Raw genomic sequence first — 12,494 nt, forward strand, 5'->3', positions numbered from 1 at the left:
AGAGAGAGAGAGAGAGAGAGAGAGAGATCTGCTCTACAGCCTTAGCAAACAGACAGTTGGGTTTTAGCTCATGCAATAGAGGCTCATGCACTAAGCTCTAGAGGTCCCAGGTGTGATCCCACCTGCTGATGACCGGGGTCTGTCGGCGTTACACCCACACACAGAACCCTCTCAACCCACACCTGGATCCTCCACACTTGGATCCTGCCTTGCTGAGCCTGCCTCCCGCACCTGGCATGGAGGGGTAGGGCCCTGGGGTGTTTCTGGAGCAGGCCCAGTCCTTGCAGTGTCAGGGTTGGGTGCAGCCTCACGGCTGAGTCCGTGTCTCAGTGTGGGGAGCTGCACAGTGATCTTCCACCTGTGTGCAGCCAGTGGCCTGTGCTCCCCACTGCCATGCTGGAGCCTCCACATTTATTTGACAAATAAAATTTGCAGAATTTTAAAATATTGTGCGCAGAATTTTAATTTTTTTTGGGCACAGAATGCCCTCAGGAGTAACAGTTTCAGACCATTATCTCTTACTCCAGGGGGTCCCAGAGACGTGTCTTGGGGCCTTCTTTTGTTTGTGTAATTCCTCCCGCCTGCACCTGGTCCTGACAGTAAAAGTAGATGTCTCCACAGATGTCCCCTTTTCTTAGTGTTGATGGAGTGAGCCCGGAGACCTGCCTCGCCTCAGGCGACAAGTTTCACTTCCACAGTTTTGAAACCCAATTTTCTACATTTTACATCTCTGACGCTATTTCCAGTACACGCATCTTGCAGTAATCATGACCCTCAGCTAGTTCTTTGCCTTCAGTGAGACATTGAGAAGCTGGTCGGATGCAGGGGTAATATCATAGACCAAAAGGGACCGCAAGGGTCATCTAGTCTAACCCCCTGCCAAGCTGCAGGATTTGTCGTGTCTAACCCATCCAAGCAGACGGTCATCCAGCCTCCTTTTGACAACCTCCAGTGAAGGAGCTTCCATGACCCCCTAGGTGTCTGTTCCATTGTCCTACTCTGCTTACAGTTAGGGAGTTTTTCCTGAGATGTTATAGTTTGGATATACCTGCCTTGGCATGTCTGGGGGTAACTCCGAGGGCAGTGACTGTGTGGGGACTGTGGGGTCTCTGGCTTTTGGGAAGGGCAGTCAGATGGAGACTGGCAGGGACAATACCCAGCCTCGCTCTCTCTCCTGGCCCTGCCAATATCTCCTGCCACCCCCATTGTTGAGCTGTGCCCCGTCTCGGGCTGGGAAGAGGCATTGTGCATTGGCGGCTGCAGCAGGAGTGAGGCAGAGCTGGCAGGGGGACAGGGAGGGGGCCCCGGGCACAAGAGGGAAGGTTGTCAGGGATGTGCGGGGGAAGGGGACCCTTGCCAGTGCTGCTCATGGAGCCAGGGAAGTGCTGGGCAGCCTAAGGGGTGATCTGCCCAAGGGTGGGAGCCAAGTCTCATACCTGGGTTCAAAGGGTGATAGGAAAATGCTAGTAAAGTCCTGCACCCAGCACCCCATGGGGCTGATCTGGCACTCCCAGCTCGAGTCACCTCCATGGGCTGAGCCCCAGGAGGGATCCTTCCCCAGGGCTGCCATGTCCCCCTGCAGCGGGCAGGGAACTGACAAAGAGCCTGGACGGTGCTCTCCCCCCAGAGCACTGGGGGTTTCTTTTAATGTAACTTTCTTTTGTTTCCTCCCTGCTACCAAGACGGACTCGCCCGGCACAGGGGAGGCTGCCAGAGCAGGTGCTCCATGACATGGTGGAGAGGCTGCTGCAGCCGCCGCCGGAGCCCCTGACACCCCTCGGGGGCAGCAGTGTGTGTCGGTCATGGGCAGTCGGGGGGCGGGGGTGGGTCTGTTGTGGTAACTGGGCTTACAAATGCACCCCAGTTGTGAGCTCCGCCGTGAAAACGGAGTGACCGTTCCTGAAGTGTCACAGGATCCGGAACAACACATGGTGACGGGCAAGAGAACTCAAGGGCTGGGTTAAGATCGGAACAAACAAAACCAGTGTGAGGCTAGAATCAGGGAACCAAAACTGGTGTGTCAGCAATTAGGGCTTATCAAAGTAACGAGAGGATGGGCTAATCCACCTAGCACTTCCTTTCAGGTTCTTAACAGACCTTGGGGAGAAAAACTGGCTATTGGAGGGTGCTTCCCCATGGCTGCCACCCCGCTGTCTCCTGGGCCCCTGGGCCTTCTTCATCTTTCACCTCCACCAGCTCTTGCTGAATCCCAAATACCATCTGGGATGAGAGAATTGTCTCCCCGCCTGCCCCCGTGTATCCTTTTCCTTCCTCGGCTTCTTTCTTCTCTTTCCTAGCCCTCTCCTTCTTCCCTCTGCCTAAAAAAAGTCTGGCTTAGCCAGCCAGCACTGCATCCTTTGCAACACTGCAGCGAGCCTGTGACCAGAAAGCGCCCCAAACAGTCCCATGCTGGTACGAGTTTGCCAGGTCTCAGAGTAGCCGATCAGACCAGGTGCCATCCCTCTGTCTTTTAGCTGTGAAACTGGAAGTGAAAGTCCTTCCCTTTTCGTGTGTGTTCGTCTGGCTTTGTCTTCTAAGACATGGGATCGGACTTTACTAACATCAACAGCAGCTCCAGCTCAGCTCAGCTCACTTCTCTTTTCCCCATCTAGACAGTTATTACCATGGTTATAGCATCTAAGAGACTCCCGAATAAGGGGGATTTCTCTCTCCAGCTACAGGGAAAGGAAACAACCGATGTTTATGTATGCATGGGGAGACACACGCGCGTGTATGTATAGATTGTGTGCGTGATATGCATAGTTTCGTGGTGGTAGAGGCCCTCCCTGACTCATGTCAATAATACCTGTGTCAGGGTCTCTGTCTAGGGCCCGGAGAGCTGCCTCAGAGGCATTTTTACTGTCATGTTCTCACCAGGATGACTATGCTGCACTGAGGCTAAGCCAGCAATCAGGGCCAATTTGAGACAATCTAGCCCTGGCAGCTGAGCCTTCTGGGTGACAGTCCCTTCCCTGGCTGCGAAGTCCTTGCTGGATAAAACTGAGCCAGCCCCAGCACCTGTGCTGAGATCGAGCTGTAAGACACAATACAACCCCCGACAAGCAGTCCGGCGTGTGCAGATTCGGGGCCCTCAGCCCAGTGGGAGACAGAGAAAAGCACCATTTTGCTCTGGGCTTGGTCCTGTAGCCCCAGGGGATGTGTGGAGCTGGTGGGTGGGTAGCTGCAGAGCTGGGAGTACAGCTGAAGGCTTCCTGCCCCCCCGCTGCACTCCCACAGCTCTTGTCCACAGGAGGTTAGAGAGCAGCATGCCCCCATGAGAGGGTCTTGTAGAAGTCCCATATCAGAGGGGTCCGTGTAGCTGGCATGAGGTGTGCAGTGTCTGAAACAGGTCCCCTCCTTGGGAGCAGGAAACATGGGACATGGGCAGGGGGTGAGCACGGCGCAGGGCCACAAAGGCGATGAATGGATCCGCGGGACGAGGCCCCAGAAGACACTGACAACGCTGGTATTCTCTGGCCTCCAGAGAAGCTGCGGAGAGGCAGCCTGGTTGGAGTGTCTGCACTAGAGGAGGGTGTTGGGTAATGAAGCGTGAAGCTGTTTGAGGTCAGTGGAGCTGGGAGGGGGTGTCTCTCAGAGGAGTTGGGGGGAGGGAGGGGGGCTGGCTCCAGGTAGCATTAACGTGGGTTTCACATGTTCAAGGGTTCTCAGACAGAAGGTGACTCCCTGGCAGGACAGAGGGATGAGGATGGGTGGGGATGTTGGAATGTGTGCCTGAGGGTGCCTCTGTTTTGGCACGAGAACTATAAAAGCCTATAGGGCGGTGATGGCAGGGCTGGCATCGGACAGTGGCCAGCTCTTGGCTGGGTGTAGCTGTGATGTGGCAAGGAGTCACCCAGATGGGCCGTTTCTCTTTCCTCAGCGCTAGCCAGGGCTCATGACTCTCCGTGACTGATCTGAGCCCAGCCAGGGGAAGCCACAAATCCATCACTGAAGCAGCCTGCGGGGGAGTCAGGGGGTAAGGAGACAGACTCAATTTAACACTTCATTAAGGACACAGCAGCCATTGATCTAGATTATCAGGGTTACTGCCAGCTAATTGCATCTTTCTGTATTTATTCATTATAGTGGGAGAAAGGAGAGCAGGGCTCAGCCCTTCTGCTATATTTAGAAAAGCTCCAGCAGAGAAATAATTACTGAGGAGAACCTCCACTGGAGCTGGGCGAGCCATTGCCGCTTTCTCTGAGCAAGGGGCCTCCCCTCCGGGGCAGGGACTCTGCCCTTGCTCCCCTGCCTACCGCGGCCCGTGAGGTTAGACCCCATGCAGCTGGGGATGTGCTGGTTGCAGTTAGGGTTAGTGGAGAACGCTCAGTCGTCCGAAGAGCAGACGGACCCTTTGTTTTGCGCCCTTGCTGTGTTCCTGGGTGTGAGACTCTTGGAAAGCAGCCAGCCTGGAAACGCTCCTGGATTAGGTACATAAATACTTAATAAGCAATACACCCATGTTTTATTGCTCATTACTGGCAGGATTATTTGAGTGTATTACCCTTGAATACAAATATTTATGGTGTATTACTCCCACGAAGTTAAATGGCTTATTGACAAGCTGTTCACGTCTGGAAAGTGCTGCGTCTCCATTCAGCCACCAGGAGCTTCTAGGAACCTGGCAACATTGCGTTCCCTTGGCACCCCGGGGCTCACCTCAGCAAGTTTGCAGATGATATTAAGCTGGGGGGAGAGGTAGATACGCTGGAGAGTAGGGATAGGGTTCAGAGGGACCTAGACAAATTGGAGGATTGGGCCAAAAGACATCTGATGAGGTTCAACAAGGACAAGTGCAGAGTCCTGCACGTAGGATGGAAGAATCCCATGCACTGCTACAGGCTGGGGACCGACTGACTGGCTAAGCAGCAGTTCTGCAGAAAAGGACCTGAGGATTACAGTGGACAAGAAGCTGGATATGAGTCAGCAGTGTGCCCTTGTTGCCAAGAAGGCTAACGCCATATTGGGCTGTATTAGTAGGAGCATTGCCAGCAGATTGAGGGAAGTGATTATTCCCCTCTATTTGGCGCTGGTGACGCCACACCTGGAGTATTGCATCCAGTTTTGGTCCCCCCACTACAGAAGGGATGTGGACAAATTGGAGAGAGTCCAGCAAATGGCAACAAAATGATTAGGGGGCTGGGGCACATGACTTATGAGGAGAGGCTGAGGGAACTGGGGTTATTTGTCTGCAGAAGAGAAGAGTGAGAGGGGATTTAATAGCAGCTTTCAGCTACCTGAAGGGGGGTTCCAAAGAGGATGGAGCTTGGCTGTTCTCAGTGGTACCAGGTGACAGAGTAATGGTCTCAAGTTGCAGTGGGGGAGGTCTAGGTTGGATATTAGGAAACACTATTTCACTAGGAGGGTGGTGAAGCACTGCAATGGGTTACCTAGGGAGGTGGTGGAATCTCCATCCTGAGAGGTTTTTAAGGCCCAGCTTGACAAAGCTCTGACTGGGATGATTTAGTGGGTGTTGGTCCTGCTTTGAGCAGGGGTGTCATGAATAGTTAGTAAAGGGTTAAAACATAGTACCTGGTAGACACCTGACCTGAGGACCAATCAGGGAAGAGAATTTGAAATTCCTAGGAGGGAACTTTTTCCCTCTGTTTCTGTGTGTGTTGTTCTTAGCCATTTGGAATTACAAGGGTCCAGATGTTTTAATCAAGTCTACCAGTTTCCACCTTTCTGAACTAATTTCTTCTAGTCAAGATAGTGAGTATTAGAAAGGTACTTTGTGTCCTCATCTAATAATCCTATGTTTGCAATTCTGTGTGTTTGTTATTGATTATTCTTCATTCTGCCTGTATTGTTTGTACTGGGAAGGAGAGAGGATTCTCTCCAGAACTTAGCAAGGTTATACCCTATGAGTGTCCAGCTTGGACTCATAGAGATTCTGTATTTTCTTGTTTTTCTTTTAATAAATTCTTTCTATAAAGATTTGATTAAATCCCTCTATTGTGGATACAGGGGGAGGGGCTAAGAAACTCTCTCTCGGTGGTGAGACAAGCTTATCTCCGGGCAGAGAGGGGAGTGGGGAGGTTTCTCTCTCTGTGGGTTGATCTGTGTTTCCCCAGGGAACATCTTTGGAAAGAGGAAGGGGGGAATACAGGGGTGTCTCGGCCCACGTGAATCGACCGAGTGGTGGCAGCCAGAAGGGGACCTACCCTAGGATTTTAGGGTGGGGGAATACATGCTGGTCCTCAACTTGAAACCCCCCAGTTTCAAGTGAGGGTAAGACCATGACAAGGGGGTTGGACTAGATAACCTCCTGAGGTCTCTTCCAACCCTGATATTCTATGATCCAGCAGAGGGGATGCAGAGAGGAATTCTGCATGGCTTGAACAATCGCCCTGGCCCTGGCAGAAACTGACCTCGCCTCTGTGCTTGTCTGGGTTTGCCGTGAGAGCCGGGATTGGACATGCCTATCCTTTGCCTATCAGCACCACACCCATCTGACTGGCACGGAGAATCCCTTAGAAAACCAAAGAGCCTGGCGCTTGGGGGAACCCACATCTGGATGTAGCTCATGAGCATTCGGGTTCCACAGCTGCAGTGGGACCCTGGGAATGCCACTGTCAGACATGCCCAGGCCTCCCTGTTTACAGGGGAATTACACAGGGTGGGAAGGGACCTGCTGGATCCTCGAGTCCACACCCTGCTATCACAGGCAGCCCTGACATCCAATCCTGGTCATGAACTGACCCAGCTCCAGCTGAAGCCCAGCCACCTTTTCCGCCGCCGCTGCTCCTTTTGGGAGGCAGTTCCAGAACCTCTCTCCTCTGACGGCGAGAAACCAGCTTATAATTTCCAGCCTAGATTATTCCGGGCCAGTTTATCCCCATTAGTTCTTGTGCCCTTTCACGTCCATTAGCTCTTCTCCGTCTCTGGTGTGTCCCCGCCTGCCCCATGTCTTCACCCAGAGCAATCCGATCCCTTTGCAGCCTGCATTTGCTAAGCTAACCCAGCCTCACTCTTTCAGTCTCCTCATGCAGGATCGGTTCCCCATTCACGGAGCACCCAAAGAACCTTCTCTGCTGTGCTCCCTTTGGATTTCAGCTGGGTCTGCAGGGCCCCTTTGCACACCCGAGTAGTTACCAGGGCTTTTTCTGGGCCCTTTATAAGTTGGCTCCCACTGCCTGAAATGTCAGTGTCTGATGACACCCAGGGCCTGTCCTGCTTGGGTCAGAGGTCCTGATACCAACAAGAGGCCTTGTGCTTTACACATCATGTTGAGGAGAGTCTCAGCCTCTCAGTCAGTATTCCTCTGTCCAGGAGGCCAGTTTGCATTGTCCCAGGCCGGGGGAGCTAAGGGCACTGCCCCGTTCTGACCTGCTTTGCTGGGAAAGCCCCATTGCTCCCCTGCCCTGAGGGGAACTCTGAAAGGGTGTGACCATGCCACACCTCTGCAAATGGCCAGGACTTGTTGTGGGCTCCTCTCCCACGCCGTGCAGCCGATGGGCATCCAGTTCTCCTGTGAATTCCCCCCCGCCCCCTGTCCTCATGTGCCCCAAGGTAGCATCCCACGCCACAGAGCCCGGTGACAGGCCAATGAGGGCTGCTGGCGTCTGGGAGTCACGCGTCCTGGTGCGGAGCCCCTGGTTGGCCCAGGGCATATGAGACCCCTGTGCGTGCGCATTCATCTGCAGTCTGGTCTGTGTGGTAACTCCTGGGCTGCTGGGCACCCTCGCAGAGTCTACCCCCGGGCTGTGCAGGCCCAGCACATCCATGCAGGTCAGGGTCTCCCCATCCCACAGATGTCCTGTACCTAGGGGACACGGTGTCAGGGCGTGGAGGAGTAGCCAAGGCCACCTTCACTTCATTCAGAAAAAACAGCCATGGTACGCTCAAGCCTTGCCGGGGGCTTGGGGGAGGCCTGGGAACCCTTCGCCCCAGGCCAATGAACCTGGCTAGTGGGCTGGCCGCAGGGACCTCCGCTCTGCTCCCCCGAGCTCTGGTTCTCCCTGTACAGAGCAGCTGGTCTGTGGGCTCTGGGTCCCGCTCTAGCCATGACGCAGGGTCCAGACTCTCAGCTCGGGGAGCACGGGGCCAGCCTGAGTCTGGGGGTGTCACCACGGGAGACGCAGCCCCTTGGCCACAGCGGAAGCTCAGGATGTGCCAGGGCCTGCCCCAGCAGCCACCAGTACAAAGAAAGCAGAAGTGGCTTCAGACACCCACCGTCCATTGGACCCACCGCGAATGGAGCTCCCGGGGCATCGGCCTTCCCAGACTAGCCCCCTCGTGGGTCGAGCTTTGTATGAAAATCCCAACGGTGCCCCCAGCTGAGTCTCCGGGGGCCAGTGGCTGGATGCGCTGGGGTGATGCTTTGTCCCCCAGCTCCCTGGGGCCTCCCCTCTGGCTGTGGCCTCCCTGTGGTGCCCTTTGTGCCTCCTGCTGCTCTGAGTGCTAACCGGCTACTGCGCGAGTCCCCAGGGTGAGCGGCCGGCTTGTAAATGCAGCTAATGAATTGTTGTTCTTGCTGCAGTGGCAGCGCAGTTGCATTTGACAAGCAAAGGAGCAGTAAACGGCCCCACAGCCAGTTGTGCATTAAAGGCCTGACACTTTTCCGTAACGGTTATAAACGCTGGGTTATTCTGGCCAGCGCTGGGTGATTGGAGAGCTGCCGGGAGCAGGAGAACGAGTGCTGCTGCAGCACAGTAATTGGTGGATTCTCTGTAACTGGGAGTCTTTAAATCATGATTTGAGGGTGTCAGTAACTCAGCCAGAGGTGAGGGGTCTATTCCAGCCGTGGGCGGGCGAGGCTCTGTGGCCTGCGATGTGCAGGAGGTCAGAGAGAATTCAGAGATGCAGGGGGGTGGGCAGGAGGCAGGGCAGCAGCAGGAGGACTGGGGCACATGGAGGGCTCTCCTGCCTTGTCTGTAATGGCAAGTTCTGTGTGTTGAGCAGGAGCAGTGACCTGGGGGAGCTCTGAGTCCCTGGAGCTCTGGCTGGAGCCTCTGGTCGGGGGCACAGCGGGGACGAGCTGGGGTTTCTGACGGCTTTGGAGTGAGTGAGAGTCCTGGAGAATAGCCACTGCACTGCACTGCACTCCTTCCCACCCCCCAGCAGCCTTCAACTACCTGAAGGGAGGGTCCAAAGAGGCTGGAACTCGGCTGTTCTCAGTGGTGGCAGATGACAGAACAAGGAGCAATGGTCTCAAGTTGCAGTGGGGGAGGTCTAGGTTGGATATTAGGAAACACTATTTCACTAGGAGGGTGGTGAAGCACTGGAATGGGTTACCTAGGGAGGTGGTGGAATCTCCTTCCTTAGAGGTTTTTAAGGCCCGGCTTGACAAAGCCCTGGCTGGGATGATTTAGTTGGGGTTGGTCCTGCTTTGAGCAGGGGGATGGACTCCTAATTGAGTGGTGGCAGCTTACTAGATCTAAACTAGGATTTTAGTTTAGAGGGAAACCAAGTCAGGTCCCCACATTGGAGCCCAACAGTTCCAAGTGGGGGTGAGACCTTTGACATGGTGGCATGCGGGTCCTCACCTTGAAACCCCCCAGTTTCAAGTGAGGAGGTCTCCTCCAACCCTAATATTCTATGATTTTATGATTCTAACAGCCCCCATCCCAAAGTGCACCTGAAGCTTCGGGCAGGCAGAGCGTCCCCAGCTTGCTCTGGGCACTTGTGTGGGGGGGTGCTTCCTTCCAGATCCGGTGGGGATCAGCCCTCACCCACAACAGGACATTTCCTGCCCCTCCTGACTCCTGTGGAAGGCTCCAGGCCTGGGAACCTAGCCGTGGGATTTGATTCCCCCTCTTGTGGCGTTCGCTCCCCGGCTGGCTCTGCCTTGTATGAGGAGACTGCCCCTGCTTGCCGCAGGTCACTCACGCAGATTTGGGCATGCTGGCAAAGCGAGCCAGGCTGCGCCTCCTGCTGGGATTGGACGCACCGGCCATGGGGACATGGCTCCCTGCAGGGCTGTCCTCACACTGGGCTCTCTGCTCCCACGGGCACTGGCTGGTGACAGGACAGCGAGGCAGGTGGAGAGGAGGGTGGGGGAGGCGGAGTATCCATGGCCATGGTTGTTTCTGGAGGGTACCTGCAGTTTTCTGCCCCTTCGCTGCCCGTGTGGCACCTTGCCCGGGAGCCTTGGCTCACGCACTTGCGGTTCCCTTTGCAGTTCTGCGCGACGACTTCCGGCAGGCCCCCAGTGACGTGGTGGTGGCGGCAGGCGAGCCGGCTGTGATGGAGTGCATCCCGCCCCGGGGGCACCCCGAGCCCACCATCTCCTGGAAGAAGAACAGCATCCGCATCAGCGATAAAGACGAGCGCATCACGGTGAGGCCTCGCCCATCCCACGGGGCCGGGCAGGGAGGGGGCGAGCAGCGGGAGTGGGTGTTTGGGGGGAGGGATAGCTCAGTGGTTTGAGCATTGGCCTGCTAAACCCAGGGTTGTGAGTTCAATCCTTGAGGGGGCCATTTAGGGATGTGGGGTAAAAAACTGTCTGGAGATTAGTCCTGCTTTGAGCAGGGGGTGGGACTAGATGACCTCCTGAGGGCCCTTCCAACCCTGATATTCTATGATTCTATGATCTGTCCCAAGGTGTAGAGGGCGTAGGGCATGCTGGGGGAATATGTCCTGGAGGGTGTTGGGATAGCGTGCAGCGAGGGGGCTATGGGAGCATCTGTCCTGCGGGGTGGGGGAACTAATGGTGGTGTCTGTCCCATGGGAGCAGGGTGGAATGCAGGGAAGGGGTCGTGGGAACATCTGTCCTGCAGGGTGCAGGAGCTAATGTAGGTGTCTGTGCCATGGGGGTGGGGGTGGCATGCAGGGAGGGGGGCATCTGTCCTGCGGGGTGACATGGGGACAGCATGTGACTCCCCGTACCGCGGCACGGCCAACTACTCTGAGCTCTTCCTCTTTGGTGCAGATCCGGGGGGGGAAGCTGATGATGTCCAACACCAGGAAGAGCGACGCTGGCATGTACGTCTGTGTGGCTACCAACATGGTGGGGGAGCGGGACAGCGAGCCGGCCAAGCTGGTGGTGTTTGGTGCGTAGTACCTGGGGCCTGGGTGGGGCGGGGCTGGCCAAGGTGGGTGGCTGGGTGTCATGGAGCTCGGCTCCATGGCTGTTCCCCCGCACAGCACCAAGCCTGGCTGATGAGCTAAGCGCTTCGAGACGTAGCCCAGGCACCGGAGCTGAGTGGCCAGGCATCAGGCTGGGAATACCCAGACTACATCTCAGCAGCCTTTCCCCCTAGGTGCAAGCCGGTCTGGCTGGGTCTGGCCCAGTGTGCGGCCCCCAATGGCCGCTTCCCTGCTGCAAGCTGGGACTGAAGGCTGCGCTGCGCCCCAGAAGTGGCTGCATGGCGGCCGTGCTGTCTGTACGTGGTTAGGGCCACCCGGGGTGCCAGACGTTATTAATCAAACACCCTAAACTCACAAACAGGATCTATGTGGGAACATTTGCAAGCTGCCCCCAGGAATCTCCAGCCCAGAGCAGCACCACTGAGTCGCTCCCTCTCCATCGTCAGTCACGCCAAGGAGCCTTCTGTGTTTCCACTGCTGGAGGGGACTGAATGGCCATTAACGACCATCCTCTTCTCCAGGCCCTGATTGCCTCCTGCAGATCCAAGCCAGAACCCACCAGCCAGCTAGATCCAGGGACTTGGCTTCTGCAAATAGCAGCCCTGGCCCCAGCAGCCTGATGCAGCTCAGAGCTCGGGACTGTTCGAGGTCCCATCCCTGCTTGGCCCTTTCCTAGCCCTCTAGCTCAGCCCTGCCATTCTCTGCTACTTGCCTAGTCCCAAACAGGCTCCTGGTCCTAGATCCGCAAAGGTACTTAGGTGCCTAACTCCCATTGATCTCAGGGGAGCCCAGGAGAGCAGCCCTGCCTGGGAACCCTGTGCCTCGGGAGGCAGAGGTGCCGTGCTGGGAGCTGGAAATGGTTTACTGCTCTGGCCAAAGGAGCCATAAATGAGGCAAGGTGTTTTTCTGAGCAGCCCTGGCCGGAGCCCGAGTGGGAAACCAGTTCCTGCCTATGTTGTTGCCAGTCTTGGATGCTGAGATGTTTCTCCCTCTTCCTTCCATTGCTCCATCCCGTCCGCTGGCTGGGAGGCGGTGGGACCTCTCTGTGCCGGCTGGGCTGGCCAGGCCACAGCCCTGCACGTTGCTAGCACAGCAGCATCCCACGCGATTTCCACGCGCTGATTTCCGCAGCTCTAGAGCTGCTGGTTGGCAGCTGTGGACTGGACAGGCAGCTGCATAATGGGGACTAATAACCCTGTGGCCCCAGACAGGTCCTACAGGGCAAGTGGGCGGGGCTACAGAGCCAAACTCCGTGGGCAGGGCTGGGCCACGCCGGCTGGGTAGGTACCGGGAGCCATGGGCACCAACTTCTCCTGGTGCCAGTGGGTGCTCGACCCCCTCCCTGCCCCCGGACCCGCCCCAACTCCACCCCAGCCCTGCCCCCATTCCAACTCCTTCCCCAAATCCCCGCCCCAACTCCACCCCGGCCCCGCCCCCATTCCAACTCCTTCCCCAAATCCCCG

General features: G+C 56.3%; 1 protein-coding gene across 2 annotated transcripts in view; it reads left to right on the forward strand.

Annotated features, from left to right (window-relative positions):
* Positions 1–12,494, forward strand: part of ROBO3 (roundabout guidance receptor 3) — a 190,658-nt gene that overhangs the window by 125,580 nt on the left and 52,584 nt on the right. For both annotated transcript variants that reach the window (XM_044997243.1, XM_044997242.1), the window contains exons 3-4: positions 10,124–10,281; positions 10,874–10,994. In XM_044997243.1, coding sequence (XP_044853178.1) covers positions 10,124–10,281; positions 10,874–10,994 — 279 coding nt within the window. The remainder of the gene's footprint in view (positions 1–10,123; positions 10,282–10,873; positions 10,995–12,494) is intronic.

This window comes from Mauremys mutica, chromosome 22, assembly GCF_020497125.1.
Source record: "Mauremys mutica isolate MM-2020 ecotype Southern chromosome 22, ASM2049712v1, whole genome shotgun sequence".
Classification (NCBI taxonomy): Eukaryota; Metazoa; Chordata; order Testudines; family Geoemydidae; genus Mauremys; species Mauremys mutica.